The 21183-nt window shown below is 36.8% G+C and overlaps 1 protein-coding gene across 1 annotated transcript; it reads left to right on the top strand.

Annotated features, from left to right (window-relative positions):
• Window positions 1-3791: 3791 nt before the first annotated feature.
• LOC142173405 (uncharacterized) lies at window positions 3792-20890 on the top strand. Its single transcript, XM_075238988.1, has 2 exons — window positions 3792-3896; window positions 20279-20890. Exons 1-2 carry the CDS (start codon window positions 3792-3794, stop codon window positions 20888-20890), a joined length of 717 nt encoding a protein of 238 aa, XP_075095089.1.
• The last annotated feature ends 293 nt before the right edge of the window (window positions 20891-21183 follow it).

Consider the following 21183-nt stretch of genomic DNA (forward strand, 5'->3'; position numbering starts at 1 on the left):
ATGTTTACACCCGAAAACACCTAAATTAGATAAGTTAACCATAAGACAAATTAAGAAGGAGGGTCTTGGGATAATGGTCAAGTTGTATTCGTGTGATTTATAGGTCACGGGTTCGAGCCGTGAAATCATTCATTGATACTTGTATCAGGACGTAGGCCGCCTACGTCATACGCGTGCGGTCCATCCCGGACCCTGCGTGAATGCAAGATGCTTTGTGCACATTACTGTCCCCTTTTTTTTAACCATAAGACAAACTAAGGCTATTGGTTCACATAATTAAGCTCATGTTATTGTATTTGTCCTTTATTATGGGGATCATTCTGGCCGAGTATATGCAAGTTGTTTTACCTTTAGGTACTTCTGTTTGATGAACGCTGATAACATTATTTTTCCAATTGGTACATATAGCCATCGTGATCCAATCTCATGTCAGAAAATTGATCATTAGGATGATTTTCCCATTCGGAGATGGGAATTCTTAGATTAGCTTGTGACAATATTAGATTAATAGAAAATAAAAACAAGAAAATGTAGAAGTTTCCACTAGACACTCATGGGGACAAAGCAGGCAGATGTTTGTGTTCTTATATGTTGAAGTTTGAACAACACTTTTTTGTCATCTATGATCTTGAGATGCTTCCTCCGCTTCACGGTGGCCATAGACGCTCCACACCAGAGGCGGATCTAGGATCTAATAGCTACGGATGTCGTTATATTTCAATGTAAACTTACTGCTAGTCAATGAAGTTGAATTAGGATGTGCATTTGGTCGGTTCACATAGTTTAAAATTAATTTGTGTGATTCGATTCATTTTGAATTAATTTGGTTCTCTTTGCAATGTTTTTTTGTGCATAAATAAATACGTGATTACCAAACTAAAAATATTTGATTCTTTATTTGAAATCAATGAAAAAATATTTAACATTAACTAGATAAAAAGGAAAAAATCCAAAGCAAAGGAATTAAGAAAAAGAAAAGAAAATGGAAAGAGGGAACAAACAAGTCGTCCAAGAGGAAAAGCAAAGTTTAGCTTCTGTTAATATGAGAAAAGGAAAGAATTGCACGCCGCCCTATTTGGTCGCCCCCATTTAACCTATACCCACTTTTTAAAAAAGTTTTAATTTGTACCCACTTTTTAAACAACTGCATGCCTCTTTCTCCTCCTCCTCCTCCTTTGTCTTCTTCTTCTTCTTCTTCTTCTTCGGGTGACAGTGATTTTATATGGTGTTTGTGAACATATTTTAAGGTAGTTTATGATGTTTTACAATTATGAGTTGTTATGACGCTTTATTTTTTACTATTGCTTAGGGTTTCTTCTTCTTCTTCTTCTGTTTCGTAATTACAAAATGAGCTCATTAGATTTATTATTGTTTTAACAAATTGATGATTGGGGTTTGTTCCCGGTGATATTTGGAGGTTATATTTCAAATTTGAGCTCATTTGGAATAGATTTAGGTATTAAATCGTATATTGGATTGTTATAATTCGATAAACAAATTTCTGTTTCAGGGCAACTTGCACTTCATGCCTATTTGGCCTTAAGTACATAAAAACGTTGGTTGCACTTGGCCTTAAGTGCATCTGAAATATAAATTTTCACTTCAGACTTATTGGGATTAAGTGTAGCAAAACGTTTGTTGCACTTCAAACCTTTTGGCCTTAAGTGCATCTGAAATGCAATTTTTATTTCAGACTTACTGGCCTTAAGTGCATGAAACCATTGGTTACACTTCAGACCTATTTGGCCTTAAGTGCATCTGAAGTGCAATTTTTCGCTTCAAACTTATTAGCCTTAAGTTGCACTTCAGACTTATTAGCCTTAAGTGCATGAAACCATTGGTTGGTCTTAAGTGCATTTGAAGTGCAATTTTTTTACTTCAGACCCGATAAGTCTGAAGTTGATCGTAAAGTGGGTACGCTTGCAAACTTTTTTGCAAAGTGGGTATAGGTTCAATTGTGACCCCAAAACCGGGTATAGATGCAAAAGCCCCTCTTGTGTAGTATATGTGTTGTGTCTAAAGCCTGGGGGGGGGTTAACCATGCCACCTAAAATCACTTTGTGACTAGGGTTGCTATTCTTTTTTTTTTTAATCTCCTTTTTGTAACGTTTTTTACGTTATGTACTAGTATCTATATGAAATTTTACTCAAGCGATCGGATGGCATACCACCCCAATTCCTCTACGTAGATCCGCCCATGCTCCACACTACTCGACAAGATTAATAACGAAAAAAGAATTTAACAAGAAAGCAAAGCGAAATGATTAAAAATAGAAAAGCAATTGAACTAGAGAATAACTTACATCTGTCAGATCACCATTCTTTTTAATCATTATATAGGTACTCCCCATTAATATCTATGGTGAAAATTTGAGCAATTTCTGGGCAGTTTTCCCATCGATATCATTGTGATTTCTTATGAGAAATTGTAAGAAAACCTAAAATGATGAAATCAAGTGAAATTTGTTAAGACAAATGAATATTCATATAGCCAAGCCTCAGCTACAACAAAACTACTCTTTTAGTTGATTTTGGTTTATAAACACTTTTGATGTTTACCAATTGTAAATAAGCTAAATAGTTCACATAAACCTATTTTACCAGTTTAAAAACTTAGCCAAATGCTCGCTTAAAATGTTAATGGTCTTTCTAATTGAATTTTTTTTTCAGATGCAAAATTGTCCCCGTATCAATGTCTTACATTCCAATGAAAAGGTATTTCTGGAACTTCCACTTGTGTATTAAAATTTGAGACGTCAAGGAGGGACAACGAAGGTAATACTATGGTTAGAAATCGCAACCCGACACAAATCGTGGGCAGAAATGGTGAAGGAACTAGTAAAAGTCTGATACATCTTGATGAGGGTGCTGATTCGACTGATACACAACCAGCAGGGAAAGAAAATGTTATTGAGGTTGAACAGAACGGATCAAAAGGAAAGAAAATTATGAGTTCGATTGGAAAAGCGGATGATGAAGCAACAAAACTTGCTGATGCAAACTGTTTTGAACATATGGATGCAATAAAGTATGGAGAACGAGAAACAAAATCTGATGCAGCGACAAAAGAGTTGAACTTGCAAATACCATTTGATGAAAACATGTTCGACGATTCAATAGGGGGAAGAGAGGCGAGGAGTTTGTTATTATTATCACATATGGGTTTTGGTGATATTATTGATGAAGAAGCAATTGAAAATTACAATAAAAGGATGGAACAAAGTTTGAAATTAGCAAATTCTCCTTCAAAGAAAGATGCACAGATCAAAGACAGTGAAGTGCAAGACATAGAAAATGTATCTCCAGGTATTCTGCTAAGTTCTCCTAAAATTCATTTACAAGCTAAACAAGAATCATTGACTTTTAATATGGTGGAACAATCTGCTCATGCTGATAACAAGTACAAAGGTGTTAAAAATGGAGAAAAAAATAAAAAACAATGGAAACGTTTGGCTAGGAATAAGGACATCTATGAAGGTATTAAAGAAAAAGATAGATTGAATTTATATGATAACAACCTAATTGAGGTTACAGTTCTGGACGAGATTGTGGGGGATAAAAGAAGAGGAACTATTGCTTTGGCTAATGTTTTAAAAGCAAAAAAAACAAAAACATATGGTGGAGCGGGAGGCCAGCCCTAAATGTCCTCCCTCCTCTGATGAAGATAGTGGTGTGGAATTGCCGAGGCCTGGGAGGGAGGGGGTTCCTTGACAGTTCCCTTTCTGAAGGAGACAATACGTCTCCACTCCCCGAGCATGATATTCTTGAGTGAAATGAAGAACAAGGAAAGAATGGTATTGGGGGTTCAAAGACAACTGAATATGGAGCATGCTATTATAGTGGATCCCATAGGATTATCTGGAGGACTATGCTTATTTTGGAACAACGATGTTCAGGTATGTCAATCTAACTCATCTTCATTTTATATTGAAACTTATGTACACGATACTTTATCGGATTATAAATATTTGTATGTATTTGCATATTTAAGTACTGATAAAGCTATTCGTAAAAGACAAATGCAAGAACTTATCAGTAAATCTAATAATTGGGCTTCATTGTGGTAATTGTAGGAGATTTTAATGATATTATTGATAATTCTGAAAAGATGGGATGTAGGATTAGAGAAACAACTTCTTTTAGAGATTTTAAAGATTTTTTATGGAATGTTGGAGCTGTAGATTTAGGTTTTAATGGAAAACCTTGGACTTGGTGGTGCTTTAGAGAAAATGATGGTATTATTCCAGAAAGACTTGATAGAGTTATAGCTTGCCTTCCCCGGGATGGAGACTAGAATTTAATCTAGCACATGTTACTCACGTGGAAACAAAGGCTTCTGATCATAATGCTTTATTAATGAACATGGAGCATAGCTCTATTAAAAGAAAAAATAAAGATTTTACTTTGACAAGAGATGGAGTGAGAAGAAAGTAGTGAACAATATTATAAAGAAATCTTGGAATATACATCTCGGAAGTTTTGAACAATCAAAAGTTAGTTTCAAAATTAAGAAGTGTCGAGTATCATTGTTAGCTTGGCTAAGAGGGAGTAAGGAAAATTCGAAGAAGCGAATTCAAGGTATTAGGACAAGCCTATAGAGATGAAGAAGCATACTGGAAACAGAAGTCTAGAGCTTTATGGCTTCATGAAGGAGATAAAAATACATCTTTTTTCCATATGAAAACCATTCAGAGACGAAAATGTAATAGTATTAAAGGATTCCAAATAGAGGATGATCATTGGAACTCTGATCAAGTTGGTATTGTAAATGAAGTAGAAAGATATTATAAACTATCATTTACTACTTCTAGACCAACGAACTTTGACTCCATCTTGAATTTAATTCCTCCGTTCGTTGATAATTCTATAAACGATAGTCTTATTAAAGATAGCCTTCCTCCGGTTTTGACAGTAGCGGGGGGCTTGATAGATAATGTTTCAGTTATTTTAAGTCTTGTTGGCATTCTGGAGTCCATTCGAAGTTGTTCTTCTTCATTACAAGTGAGAAGAAGTGATGTCATTTTTCTGAAGAACGAGAAATGAACCTGCTTAAAACGGGCAGTCTTCAGGTTAGCCTTTAAACTTCTTTCACACTTGTCAGCTGGTGTGGGATGTCCTTGATGGCCATGATATTGTTGGGATTTACTTATATCCCTCTTTGTGACACCAAGAAGCCTAAGAATTTACCGTAGCTAACTCCGAATACGTATTTTTCGGGGTTGAGCTTCATCTTGTGCTTCCTTAGGATGTCAAAGGTTTCCTAGAGGTATTTTAAATGGTCCCCTACATTCAAAGTTTTGACCAACATATCATCTATGTATACTTCCATTATTTTACCTGTTTGTTTTTCGAACATCTTGTTCACAAGCCTCTAGTAAATGGCTCCGACATTTTTAAGCCCGAAGGGTCTTATAACAGTATGTGCCAAAGTTCGTTATGAACGAAGTTTTTTCTTGATCCTCCGGGTTCATCTTAATTTTATTGGACCCGAAATAAGCATCGAGGAAACTCATTAACCCGTGCCCCGCCATGGCGTTAATCATTTGATCGACTTTTGGCAGTGAGAGCGAGTTTTTCGGGCATGCCTTATTCAAATCCTTATAATCTACGCACATTCGAAATTTATTTTTCTTTTTCGGAACTACAACTACATTAGCTAGCCAGTCGAGATACTTTACCTCACGAATTAAACCGATGTCAAGTAATCAAGTTACCGCTTATTTGACAAACATGTTTCTGCCTCGGCTATTGGGCGCTTTTTCTGCCTTATAGGTTGAACGCTTGGGTCCAGTCTTAGCTTGTGTACGTCCACCTCTAGTGGGATACATGTCATATCCGCATTCAACTATGCGAAACAATCAACGTTAGTTTTAAGGAAATCAATAAATCCTGACCTGAGCTCGGGGTTGAGTCCCGTCCCCAAGTGAAATTTTCTCTCCAGTAATTTTTCGAACAAAGCCACTTGTTCGAGTTCTTCCGTCGTGGACTTGGTCGCGTCTATTTCTTCCGGTACCTGAAAATACCTCAGTACCTGATGGGATTCCGATGACTCCTCCCTTTTGTCATCTTCGCTTGGTTCAGGAGTAGGCATCGGTTCCTATAATTGCTATACGTTGAGTTCCTTCCCTTTACTTCTGGAAACTGATATCATGTTCATTTCCCTTACTGCCGGTTGATCTCTTCTAATTTGTTTGATTCCCTTAGGAGTCATAATTTCAACAGTTGGTGGTATGTTGATGGTACAACCTTCATCTCATTTAACCATGGTCTACTGAGAATTATGTTGTAGTCCATGTCGTTGTCCACTACTTCAAATAAGGTGGTTTTCATGACCCATTCGGCATTCGTAGGCAACAAGATCTCCCCCGGGTACTGGCAAGGAATTTTGTTGCCGGAATGATGCTTCCGGCTAGCTTGGCTTGTTCCAGTACCCTCCATTGAATGATGTTGGCTGAACTTCCTGGGTCAACCAAAACACGTTTAATTTTGAAATCTAGAATGTTAAGAGAAATTACTAGGGCATCGTTGTGCGGCACCAGAAGTCCATCCGCGTCTTCTTCCGTGAAGGTGATGTCGTCTTCGGCGACTTCCCGAAGTCTCTTGCTATGGGTCATTGATACCTTTGTCTTCTTGGTTGCCGAGAAATTTACATCGTTGATCTCGTTCCCCTCGAAAATCATGTTGATAGTTAGTTGAGGAGGGTCCTCCCATATCTTTGAGGGTTCTGCATTGTCTCAGCTGCGGCCGTAATTGTTCTTGGTCCAGTCGCTTAAGAATTTCCTGAGATGGTTGTTCTTCAGCAGTGTTGCCACCTCCTCACGCAGATGTCGACAGTCCCCAGTTAGGTGGCCATTAGTCCCATGATATTCACACCATAAATTAGGATCCCTCTGGCTAGAATCGGATCACATTGGCCTTGGGAACCGTGCTTCCTTGATGTTTTTCATTACCGATACTCGTTCCTCTATGCTAACATTGAAATTATACTCTAACTGCCTAGGATAAGTAGGATCCCGGGGATCCGATACCTTGTCCTGCAATGACCTATTGTTCTGGTCGCGGTCATTTCTTCTATCGGAGGAGAACTTATCCGCTGAACGGAACCCTTTGCTGCCGCGTCCTTCAGTCCTCTCGTAGGGAAAGAATCAACCCTTGGAAGATCGTCGATCAAGTGCCGGGATCGGGAAAGGAACATGGATAAATCAAAATCGTATTTTGATCCATGTTCCTTTCTCGATCCCGGCCTTTATCTGTGCCGGGAACTGGAGCTAATCATTTTCTATCCTTATCTTTGATTCATAACGGTTATGGACATTCGCCCATGTAGTTGCTTGGAACTCGAGCAAGCTTTCTTTTAGCTTTTGGGAGGCGTCAGAGGTCCCCGCGTTCAACCCCTTAGTAATGCATCAGCTGCCCATTCATCTGGCATGCCCGGTAATAACATCGTTTCCTTCTGGAACCTGATCACGAACTCACACAACAATAACGCTCATTCATCCACTCGTTTACTTCCCTTATGAACCTTATGAGTTTGGTTTTGAAGGGATCGTTGTTGTTGTCGTTACTGGCTCTACTACCGATCCCCCCTGCTCCGCGAAGACAACCTCACCCCTCGGGGTATTTTTATTGACTCTTTGAGCTGTTTGATTTGTGACGGCGCCAGGAGGAACAGGGCCTCTTCTTTTCGCGTTGTTGGAAGCACTTGACAATGCCTGCTTTAGTTTCGTGATGGCCTAGTCTTGTCTTGAGAGATGGCCCATGATGGCCTTTTGCTACTCTCTGAAGATCCTTACTATTTCCGCAACATGCTCGTCCTCAGCGTCATCAGGAGTTGTCTCCCGCACATGTCGGGGATATCGCCCGCCATGTACTGGAGTTGCTATGTCCTCTTCATTGCGGGTGTCACTGATCGAATCCTCATGTTGAGGCAGATTTTCTTGTGTCTCAACATTGTGTGTAATTTTGACATCATTAGCTGCCATTCTTTCAATTTTTGCTATGAAATAAAAAATCAAACAAGTTAGTGATAGATGTAAGGATCAACTCAAGTATGCAGCTATCTAAGCCCTACGGTGGGCCCCAAAGTATTTACTCGTAAAACGGTATAGTTGAATTTATTGCATGGTTTAGAGACAAGCAAACTAATTTGATCCCAAAATGATAAATAAATTAAATAAAAATATAAGACTTAGCATTGAAATCGAGATAAATGTCAGATAGCTAGTTCTGGGAGCAAGGCTTCCGAAAGCGACAGTAAGAACAATGTTAGACAGGAAATAAAGTATTATTGAGCTTGAGAATAATGTGTAGCATAAGTTTATCAGATATTTCGTGTCCTGCAATGGTTGTAGAAGCCACTATTTATAGCTATACCTAGGGAAAAAGATTCTAGGACCAAGCCCCTCTTAAATAACAATAAAGGGGGCCATTGATAAATATGTAACGACAGGCCATGAATGCCAAAATTATTTATAGTGGCCGCATATTTAATATTGAGAAATATTTTGCATTAAATGCCAACTGGTGACAAACATTCATTTGCTTCCGTTGATTGCGTTCCCTTCGGGGTCTATCCCGTACCAACCGAAGTTGTTGTTCTCGGTCCTAGTTTCCGCTCTATTCACCTTTTGTCTGCCTCCAGTTTCACATGTCATTCCATCATTCGAGTATTTAATATAAACCAATTTCACCCTATACAACGTATAAGTCTAATTTATAGAAATATTCTATCTAAACAAGGTTAGACAAGAAACTTACCTCCTCCCTGAATCGCTTCAACCCTCGAATACTGCTTTTCCTTTAAAATTCTTCTCCAAATGATCCAAATCTAACCAAATAATACTTAATGGGGTCAAATAAAGTCATGAAAACTGATTTCAAATAATAAAGTTTCAATCTTTAATCAAATCTCAAAAATCAACAAAAAGTCAACCCGTGTCCACATGGTCAAAATCCGAGTTCAAGATTAAATTTCATTGACCATAACCCCATGAGTCTAAATATGTGATTAGTTTCCAAGTGTGAGTTCAAATTGGTATTCAAAATCCCAAAGTACACTCTCTTAAGTTGTAGATAAAAAACCTAAATTTTACTCCTGAATTTCATGTTTTAGGTTTAGAAATCTATAGGGAATCAAGATATATAATCAAAACTAAGTAAGAATTATGTACCCTCAAGCTGAAAGAGAAAATCTCCTCAAACATTGCCTTCTCCCGAAGTCTAGGTCTCAAAAATAGTGAAAATAAGCTAAATCTCAACTTAAATGAATCTACGAGGCATATTCGTAGGTGTGACATCTTATGCGTAAGTGCAACCTCGCAGGTGCGAAACCTTGCATCACAGGTGCGCACTGGCTAGCCCTAGATCTCCTTCGCAGATGTGGACTTATGCCCGCAGGTGCGAGCTCTGCATGTGCGACCTTAGCCTCGCAGGTGCGACTGCACCAAACACTAGAAAAATCTCACTTAGTTCAAAATGATTTGAAACCACCCGAAAACTCACCCCGAGTCCCCTCGGACCCCGTCCAATTATCCTAACAAGTCCGTATAGGTTTAAGTTCAAAATTCCAACTTTCGACTAGAAGCGCCAAGTTAACCCCCAGCCGCTTGAGACTCAAACCAAACATATGTATAAGTCCAAAATCATCATATGAACCTACTAGAATCTTCAAAATACCACTTTGTGGTCATTTACCAATAATGTTGACTTTGGTCAATTCTTCTAACCTTTAGCCCAACTTCGGAACTAAGTGTTCCAAATCACTCCTAAACCTCTCGAAAACCAAAACACCTATCCCCACAAGTCATAAATCATCAAATCAACTTAGGAATGTCTCAAATAAGGGAATTGGATTCTAGAACTCAAAATGATCAGTTGAGTCTTTACATTCTCCAACTTTTATGCAAACGTTCGTCCTTGAACGAGTTTAGAAATATACACGGACTCCTGAAAAGGTGTAGATATATGCTCTGCATATCTGACTCGGTCTCCCAAGTAGCCTCCTCGCTCGGTTGTCTATCTCAACTTTCGAACTTACATGTCTAAAATAACTACTGGCTCTTATTCATAGGCCAAATTCTCAATAGATGGAGTATGGTGAAGTCCAGAACATGCGACTTATCTTCATGATATTTCTGAATGATATAATTATGAAATATTAGATGTACCCCAAATAAGATAGGAGGCAACAAACCTATAAGCAACCTCACCAACTCTGTCCAATACCTCAAATGGACTAATAAACCTCGGACTCAACTTGTCATTCTTCCCAAACCTTATCACTTTTTCATAGGTGAAACTTTTAAAAGTACTTTCTCACCCTCCATAAATGCCACATTACGAACCTTCTTGTCCGTATAACTTTTCTGCCTACTCTAAGATGTCCGAAGCCGTTCTTGAATCAACTTCACCTTCTCCACAATATCACATACCAATCTGTGCCCAAAAGTCTAGCCTCATGAGGTTCAAACTAACCAATAGGAGAATCACACTATCTACCATACAAAGCCTCATACGAAGCCATGTAAATGCTAGAGTAATAATTGTTATTGTAAGCAAACTCTGCCAAAGGCAAGAATTGATCCCAAGGACCTCCAAAGTCAATCGCACAAGCTCACGCACATGTCCTCAACAATCTAAATAGTTTGCTCGGACTGACCATCCGTCTGTGGGGTGAAAAGCTATACTAGGTTCGATCTGTGTACCCAACTCTCGCTGTTTGAATTCTTTTTCATACCCAAGGTCATCTAATTTTCGGGAGTTGATAGAGCTGTGCTAAATAATTTTCAGAACATTGCAATCGTATTGCGTTAGACTGATATAAAAAGAAGTGAAATCAGCTTGACTAATATGAGAACTAATCTCCAAAAAGAGTAATATTGCATAAAAAACGCTGATATTCACAATGAACCTTTTTGTATTTATCACCGATCAGACCAAAGGCACAACAATGATCGTAGAAGAAAAGGTTAGCATATCAAAAGTGTAAGGCGACAGTCGCGTCAATGATGGAGACAAACCGTCGACCCAAATCAGATCAGGGTTTAAACGATCAGAAAATGAGAGCTATATGATGATTTCTAGGTAATTGCATACATTAAAAGGCACAAATATAATAGTCCAATTTTTTCCATCTACGACTTCTTGTTAGAACAGAAAGATAAATAAAATTTCAACACCTGGAGCAAGTAAATATTTATCCATACCGATTTTTTACACCCGAAAACACCTAAATTAGTTAAGTTAACCATAAGACAAATTAAGAAAGAGGGTCTTGGGACAATGTTCAAGTTGTCTTCGTGTGATAGTCACGGGTTCGAGCCGTGAAATTATAAAGAAATCTTGGAATATACATCTCGGAAGTTTTGAACAATCAAAAGTTAGTTTCAAAATTAAGAAGTGTCGAGTATTATTGTTAGCTTGGCTAAGAGGGGGTAAGGAAAATTCGAAGAAGCGAATTCAAGGTATTAAAGATAGGATAAATGAACTAAAAAATGATATTGTTAATGTTGATCTTAATAAGCTGAAACTACGTCGTAAGGAATTAGGACAAGCCTACATAGATGAAGAAGCATACTGGAAACAAAAGTCTAGAGCTTTATGGCTTCATGAAGGAGATAAAAATACATCTTTTTTCCATATGAAAACCATTCAGAGACGAAAATGTAATAGTATTAAAGGATTCCAAATAGAGGATGGTCATTGGATCTCTGATCAAGTTGATATTGTAAAGGAAGTAGAAAGATATTATAAACTATCATTTACTACTTCTAGACCAACGAACTTTGACTCCATCTTGAATTTAATTCCTCCGTTCGTTGATAATTCTATAAACGATAGTCTTATTAAAGATGTTATTGATAATGAGATTCAAAGAGCTGTGTTTGATATGCATCCTCTAAAACAGGGGCGAAGCTACAGTGTAGCAAGGGTCGTCGGAAAATATCGGAAAATTAACACGGTGTATATAAGTAAAATTTTGGATTTACATGCATGTAATAGATATTGAACACCCTTGCAACAATGAAGAGTCATAGCTCAGTAGCAAAGGGTAGTCAAGAGGTGATAATTGGCTTAATGTATGCATATTTTGATATATATCGCCTCACATTTTGCTCATGTCTCGACGATTTGAGATGTTTAATATGATTATTTGTGCTAAATTTTGGTATTTCTATGTGTAGGGATCATTCGGATGCAATTTGGGACGAAAGGGCGCGAATTGGAGCGAAATCGGGACAAAAACACAAAAAGTGAAATTTGAGGGCCACAGCGAGCGTGGGGTGCTGGCTATGGCACAATTTACAGTAGCCAAGAAATTTGAGCACCAGGGCCAGCGCCCCACGCTGCCCTGGACGCTCAAGACGGGAAAGTGTCCTATTTCGACTGGGACTCGGTTATTTTGACCCCTAGACGCCCCCAACTCATATAAAAGCCAACCTAAACCTATTTTAAAAGGGGGAGGACGTTTTTGAGAGGAAAACACAAGCACAGAGCCGCCGTGGAGGCCGAAATTCATCAAGTTCCATCTTTCTCCCACCAAACTTAGTAAATTTTATGTTTCTTTGTATGATTTGTTGTTTGGCTACCATGTCTATGTGGAGCTAAACTTCACGTTCTAGAGTTGTGGTTCTTTCATGACTATTGTTATTCGGATATTGATTTTGCCTTCTTGATTTATCATATGGGTTTATTTATTCAATCTTGCACTTAATTATTTAATTGCTTGATCACCAATTGAATACTATCTACGAATCTAGAATTGAACTCGAAAGTGAGAATTCTAGATTGCATATAGGATTGAGTAGAGCAAGTTCTTGAACTCGGGCATCGGGGAACGGATTCGTGGTTAGGATAGACATATACCTAGTTGCCTTGCTTGGTTGATTTACAGGAATTATAAATGCGTTCTTGATGATTCTAACTCCATAGACATATAGGCGTTAGGTTAGCTTGAATAGGCGAGTAAGAACTCGACAAATTCTTATGAGCAATATTAACCCTGTCAACCAATAAGCTAGATAAATTAGTCGGTCGATTCAATTGAAGAATACAATAGGATTGTTAGATATCCCATAACCCTAGATCGTTTTCATTATATTGATATCATAAAAATCTGCTCTTTCTCTGTTCAAAGTTCATTATTTATATTTTTTTATTTAATTAGTTTAGAATCAAATATTTTTGGGTTTAATTCTTGTTTAGATAATTAGGATAGTCTAATTTAGTTAATAGTTAATCACAAGTCCTCGTGGGTTCGACATCCGACTTTTAGTCACTTTATTACTTGACGACCACGTATACTTGCGTGTGCGTTTGGCTGCAACAAGTTTTTGGCGCCGTTGCCGGAGACTTAGAAATTAGCTATTTTTCTAGATTAGACATTTGTTTTTCTATTCTTTCTTTAGTTTAGTTAGTATTTTGTTTTATTTTTATTTTAGCATGGCACCTTGGAATGAGAATTATTCGAATGATGGTTATTCTTATTTTGATGATCCCTGTCCATATTATGGAGGACCCCACTGGTGGAAAAATTGTCAGAATGTTCCCGGGAACGAGTTGTGCGCACAATCTCAATCCTTCAAGTGGAATATTTGTAATATGTGTGGTAGTCAAGATAGCCATTGGGATGGTTGTCCTAATTCTTTTTTATCCTTCTCAGAGCCCTTATTATGATCTTTCTAACAATGTTTGTGAGTTTGATAGGGGCAATGAAGTGCAGGATATGGAACATGATGCATATATTAGGTATATTATGAGGCAAGTAGCAGAGCAACATGATGAACTCAAAAAAGATATGAAAAGAATGACGGCAACAATCACAAGAATGAAGGCTAATATGGAAGAATTGAATGAAGAGAGCGAGTTTCAAGAAAAGGAAAATTTTGAAAAAGTGAAGATTTTGAGCCAAACATGGCTAGTGGAACAAGCTGAAAAGTTAGAAATATATGAGGCTCAACGTGAGGAAATTACTGATAGGACGAGACACTTTATAGAAGGAAGAGCTGAACTGGGACAGGAGATTGAAAATTTTGGCACTGATATTCACGACTTGGGAGCTAAATTAATTGCAAAGGTTGATGCGTCTAACGCCCAACAAAATAGTTCTGAGTTGTGTGAAGCTGAAAAGGAGCTTATACGCCAAATTGAGGAGCTAAAAGGGGAGAGTAAATCATTCGTCCATACTTGTATTGATGATGTCCATGTCGAGGAAAGCACTCTAGAGTCATGTGAGGAAGTAAATAATATTATATGTGAAGACTCTAGTGTGTGTACATATGAGGATGTAAAGAGTAATACAATTCTAAAGTTAGAGTGTATTGGTCCTCATTCCATACATTTTTCAAAATTGTGTTTGGATGATGACATGGAAATCGAGTCATCTGAGCCTTTGGATGAGCCAATGGATGAGGAACGGGGTGCTTACATTCTTGAATTCGTCGTGCCAGAGAGACAAAATTACATACCTCATCCGAAGGTCAAGAAGTGTAAAACGCGATATTGGTTGCTTGGCCCAATTAAATTTGTCTCACCGCCTTGGGAGCATAATAGAAAGCTTGAAGCCAAATTAGGGGCGCAATTCATAAGTTCGAGGTGGAGGCAAAAAGTAGTTCACGTCGTGCTGCGACGTTAAATTAGGCGCTTGTTGGGAGGCAACCCAGCTTTACTACCTTCTTTTATTTTTGTTTTTATTATATTATTTTTGTAGTGTCTGTTTTTATTTTGTAGGATTATGAGCATAGGAAGAAAGTCATTGGAAGAGTGCAAAAACAAGCTAGATGGTGAGAACTAAGTGTGTGATGCCCGCACAAAGGACCATGCCTGGGGGAAGTCTGAGTACCTGTAAGCCGCCATTGCTTCGGCCTTTGGCCTTTCAGGGAGTTTCTAGTTCACCCTTGTTATTTTTGCGATATTTGTGCATTTTTAAGTGTGGGGTGAAAGATTCTCTATTCTTTCTATAGTATTATATTAGTATATTGTTAATTTCTTATCTTTTTATTGTTAGCTAGCTATTTATTTTTAATAGCATAGTTAGTAGAATTAATGGTGTAGTATAGTAGTAATAGTTTTAGTAGCTTAATTAAAAAAGATAAAAATAAAAATAAAACAGAAAACAATTGAGAAAAAAATTGAAAATTTATTTTTTGGACTTTTTCCGACGATGGATCTCCTAGACAATTTTATTGAGGGATTAAAGTCTAAACAAAAAAAAAAAAAAAAAAATCCAAAAATATGTTTTTTTTGTAGCAATAATCCCCTGTGATTTTTCTTTGTGCCTCGGTTCTTTTCCATGGGATGTAGTTTGAACCGGGTAATTTTTTTCTTTGAGAATAGATTAGAGTTTAGAAAATAAATGGAGGAAGAAATATGAGATTTTTAGGGGCTCTTGACTTGTTTGATAGTAGCGTATTCAGGTTTTGGCATGTGTAGTGCATTTTCTATGTTTTAAAAATTGATCATGAAGCCTTTATAAATTGGATAGCATGTTTTGTGGCACCTATTTCTCGTTTTCTTGACTTGTGTTCACTTTGTGCTTAATGCTCAATATCTCGTGGCTCCGTGAATACTTACATTGTTTGAGAGTCAGAATGTGATCGTCCTTAGTGAGTCATGTGCCATGTGTGGTGAGATTTTTGTGTAGTCCATGTATTGTACTTGTGTCTAGAACTTGCCCGGTATGTGAGTTGAAGCGAAATTTGAGTTGATGCTCGGTTTGAAAAATGATTTTAGGCTTTCTTTGATCTTTTTGAGCTTATTGCTTATCATAAATAAAATTTATCCCTAGTTAACCAATTTGAGCCTATTGACTTTTATTTGGTATCCACATTACAAGCATATGCCTTTTTTTGTTCTTAATTGACATTGGTTTGATCCTTTTACCTCTTAAAGCACTTTAATTGTGAAATGAACGCTAAAAGAAGTAAGAAGGGACTAAGTGTGGGGTGACTTTTGAGTGGAACCAATGAAAGAAAGAAGGGTGCACTTATTTTGTAAAATAATACACCACTAGCGGAAATTGAAAAAAAAAAAAGAAAAAAGAAGAGAAAAATCGGGAAAAAGAAAGAAAGAAAAATATAGATGAATAAATTGTTGTTTTGTTCTTGCTAGTGGGTATAAATTAAAGTAGTGCTTAAAGAAAGAGAAAATATTGTTGGGGGTGATATTATTTGTTAAATTGAAGTGGTGTTGAAGAATTTGCGCTTAAGTTATTTGGTGATGTGTTAAAGTACTTAGGAGGTTGAGTCACTATTCCTAAAATATATCCTACCCGTCCCTTAGCTCACATTACAACCATAAAAAAGTCCTAATTAATTTTAGATCGAGCGAGCTTACATTAGTAGAGATTTACATTAAGGGCAAGCCTATGATACCAATTGCATGCATGTGACTTCTTTTGCGAGAGTGAGCGATTTTCGTTGATATATATGAGCATGAGATTCGAATGTGTGGATTGATTTTACTCTCTTTGCTTTTGTTATGAGGGCACATGATTTCACGAGGGATAGGTAGCATTATTAGACTTCTTTAGGATGTTGGGTGTTCAAGCCATGAGTGCATTGTGACATTGAGTCGGTTTTTGAGGCTAGGATTGGTATGAGCATGTTGTCTTTGTTTGAATATTTTTGAAGTATGGCATAAGTTAAAAGGAAGTGTATATAATTGCATATGCTAGAGTTTAATTATTGCTATCAACCATGGTCATTGGTGGAGAGTTCTCAAAGATAGAGTTATTTGTTGGTTGACTCGAGGACGAGCAACGTTTAAGTGTGGGGTGTTGATAATTGGCTTAATATATGCATATTTTGATATATATCGCCTCACATTTTGCTCATGTCTCGACGATTTGAGATGTTTAATATGATTATTTGTGCTAAATTTTGGTATTTCTATGTGTAGGGATCATTCGGATGCAATTTGGAATGAAGGGGCGCGAATTGGAGCGAAATCAGAACAAAAACGCAAAAAGTGAAATTTGAGGGCCACAGCGAGCGTGGGGCGCTGGCTGTGGCACAATTTACAGTAGCCAAGAAATTTGAGCGCCAGGGCCAGCGCCCCACGCTGCCCTGGACGCTCAAGACGGAAAAGTGTCCTATTTCGACTGGGACTCGGTTATTTTGACCCCTAGACGCCCCCAACTCATATAAAAGCCAACCTAAACCTATTTTAAAAGGGGGGAGGACGTTTTTGAGAGAAAAACACAAGCACAGAGCCGCCGTGGAGGCCGGAATTCATCAAGTTCCATCTTTCTCTCACCAAACTTAGTAAATTTTATGTTTCTTTGTATGATTTGTTGTTTGGCTACCATGTCTATGTGGAGCTAAACTTCACGTTCTAGAGTTGTGGTTCTTTCATGACTATTGTTATTCGGATATTGATTTTGCCTTCTTGATTTATCATATGGGTTTATTTATTCAATCTTGCACTTAATTATTTAATTGCTTGATCACCAATTGAATACTATCTACAAATCTAGAATTGAACTCGAAAGTGGGAATTCTAGATTGCATATAGGATTGAGTAGAGCAAGTTCTTGAACTCGGGCATCGGGGAACGGATTCGTGGTTAGGATAGACATATACCTAATTGCCTTGCTTGGTTGATTTACAGGAATTATAAATGCGTTCTTGATGATTCTAACTCCATAGACATATAGGCGTTAGGTTAGCTTGAATAGGCGAGTAAGAACTCGACAGATTCTTATGAGCAATATTAACCCTGTCAACCAATAAGCTAGATAAATTAGTCGGTCGATTCAATTGAAGAATACAATAGGATTGTTAGATATCCCACAACCCTAGATCGTTTTCATTATATTGATATCATAAAAATCTGCTCTTTCTCTGTTCAAAGTTCATTATTTATATTTTTTTATTTAATTAGTTTAGAATCAAATATTTTTAGGTTTAATTCTTGTTTAGATAATTAGGATAGTCTAATTTAGTTAATAGTTAATCACAAGTCCTCGTGGGTTCGACATCCGACTTTTAGTCACTTTATTACTTGACGACCACGTATACTTGCGTGTGCGTTTGGCTGCAACAAGAGGGCCTCATGGGCGCGGGTTTGAGCTTCACTCTCCACAATATTTATTTTTCTTGTTCAAGTTTGAACACCTTTAAAATATTTTCTAGCTTCGCCTAGCAGTAGTATCGTTTTAGGTGCGACCGTTCCAATTGCTTGGTAGTTGTTTGTCGTTTATCATACCGAGCTTGTAGGATCCTTTACCGACGATTTCGAGTACCTGATACAATCCTTCCCAGTTCGCACCCAGTTTTCCTTCATTTGCTCTAAAAGCACCAGGAGTAGATGGTATGACTCTTTTTTTCTTTCAAAAATATTGGAATATTCTTTCCATTGACTTATGTGCAATAATTAAAAGTTTTTTCCATTTCAGGTTATCTTCTCCCTTTATGGAATCAAACTCTTATAATGCTAATCCCTAAAGTGAAAAATCCAAGTGGTATTAGTCAATTTAGACCTATAAGCTTTTGTTCAACTGTCTATAAAATTATTTCTAAAATTATTGTTGCTAAATTGAAAACATATTTACCTAAGATAATTTCTCCTAATCAATCTGCTATTATTGGAAAAAGATAAATTCTAGACAATGTTGTTTTATCTCATGAGTTTATACATCTTTTAAAGAATAAAAGAAGAGGTAATAAAAAATACATGGCTTTGAAATTGGATATGGCTAAAGCTTATGATCGTGTTGAATGGATTTATATCCAACAATTACTTCTGAAAATGGATTTTCATGAGACATTCGTCACTTGTATTATGCTTTGTATTACTACACCTACATACTCGTTTAACATAAAGTGATACCTACTAGGGGGTTAAGACAAGTTTATCCTTTGTCACCATATTTGTTCTTAATATGTGCCGAAGGTCTTTCTAGACTATTAAATCATGCGGAATGCCAAGGGGATATTCAAGGTCTAAGTTTAGTTAGAGGGGGAACTAATGTAAATCATCTTTTCTTCGCAGATGATTCTTTTATCTTTTGTTCTGCTAATATCCAAAATGCTACTAATATCTTTAAAATTTTAAAAGTTTATGAAGAATGCTCTGGACATAAGGTGAATTTTGATAAATCAGCGATAATTTTTAGTAAAAATACTCTTGAAATTGATAAAGAAGGTATTATTGCAGATCTAGGCCAGTTACAAAGAAATAATTTAGGCTTTTATCTGGGTTTACCTGCAGTAGTTGGAAGATTTAAGAAGAAAATGTTAGAATTTATTAAGGATAGAGTGAGGGCAAAAATTAAGGGTTGGAAAAATAATTTTCTAAGTCCATCCGAAAAAGAGGTGATGCTTAAATCTGTCTTATCCGCGATTCCGACTTATGATTTATCTTGCTTTCAATTTCCGGATAGCCTATGCAAAGAGATTACTACTATTTTTTCTGATTTCTGGTGGGGGCGAAATGAGGACAGGAGGAAAATGCATTTTGAAAAAATGGGAGAATCTTTGCTTAGTAAAATCAAAAGGTGGTATTGGGTTTAGAGATTTAAAATCTTTTAACCAAGTTTTGTTAGCTAAACTTGCTTGGAGAATTTTAACTCAACAAGATTCTATTACTCTTTAAAATTCTCAAAAGTAAGTACTTTCAAAATAATTCTTTCCTTAAAGCTAATGTTTCATCATCTAATTCTTGGATTTGGAAAACTATTATTTGGGGAAGAGAGCTATTGCAAAAAGGGATTCGATGGAGGGTAGGAACAGGTGAAAATATTAAGGTATGAATTGATCCTTGGATTCCTAATTCTAGCGAATTTAGACCCCAACATTATCATACGCAAGTGAATATAGAGTTGCAAGTTAATGCCCTTATTGATCAACAGACGCATACTTGGAAGTTGCACGATCTTCAGAATTTGTTTTGTATTGATGATATTCATGCAATTTTATCTGTCTCCATCTCTACTACGGGCTCTTTGGATAGAATTATTTGGCATCACTCTAAATCTTGTAATTATGAGGTTAAATCGAGTTATCATTTAGCTAAGAAAATTGCAAGAGATAGGGAGGTTAACAATGCTAGACCACAATCTAGTCATCACTCTTTTTCAAAAGCTTTTTGGGAGTTCTAATTATGGTCTCTAAACATTAAGAACAAATATAAACATTTTATTAGGAAATGTATTTTGAATGTGCTACCTGTTAATTGTACTATTTCTAAACGTTTAGGTCATGTATGTGATGTATGTAAGGTTTGTGGCTTAGAAAATGAAACTATTGATTATATGCTCTTTAGATCTCATAAATCTCAGGTAGTTTGGAAATTAAGTCCTATTGAAAATACTTTAGATTTTGTTGCGTGGTGGTATGATGTTTTTATTAATGCTAATAAATATCCTGAATCTATTGAAATTGTTAAACTAAGTATTTCAATCATGTGGCAAATTTGGAAGGTTAGAAATTTATTGAATTTTAATGGGGATATATGTGAACCTAATGAAATTGTAAACAAAGCACTTTTTGATTTTCATGAATATAAAAAATCTATGTTTACTATCTTTTCTCCTCCCCACATGTCTGACTGTTCTGATAATAAAAACATTACTGTGGCACAAGATGGTGTTATTATGTTTGCAGATGTTGGGTTACAATTGGAAAAGAAGATGGTAAGCATTGGAGTGGCGGCTATGGATAGGTGTGGTCATTTGCTTCAAGCTTTTAGCACCCCAATTCAATTTGTTAGAAAAGCCATTACTGCTGAAGCACTAGCAATTCGTGAAGCTTTGAAAAAAGCTATAGAAAATGGATGGTCAAAGGTGCATATTCTATCAGATGCAAAAAATGTGGTGGATATGATAAGAAAAATGATAGTGGTCTCATGGGAGATAGACTCCAAATATCTGGAAGATGATGAATTCCTTTGAAGATATAAATATTGCATATATTCTTAGATCTTGGAATGTCTTAGCACATAATTTAGCCAAGTTTTCTATCTCGCTATTACATAGAATTACTCGGGTTTTACTTTTCCTCCTAGTTGGATTGTAAACGATGTTGTTACATCCTTTGACTCTTTGAGAGCTAGTATTATCTAATATAGAAAAGTTGTTTGTTAGGGGGGAAAATCGCCTATTTTTTTCCCTTTCTTGTTTGCGAGAAATAAAGTAATTGAATTAAACAGTTAACAGAAGGCATAAACTTTTAGAACCAATCCATT

The sequence above is a fragment of the Nicotiana tabacum genome, chromosome 19, assembly GCF_000715075.1.
Source record: "Nicotiana tabacum cultivar K326 chromosome 19, ASM71507v2, whole genome shotgun sequence".
Lineage (NCBI taxonomy): Eukaryota > Viridiplantae > Streptophyta > Magnoliopsida > Solanales > Solanaceae > Nicotiana > Nicotiana tabacum.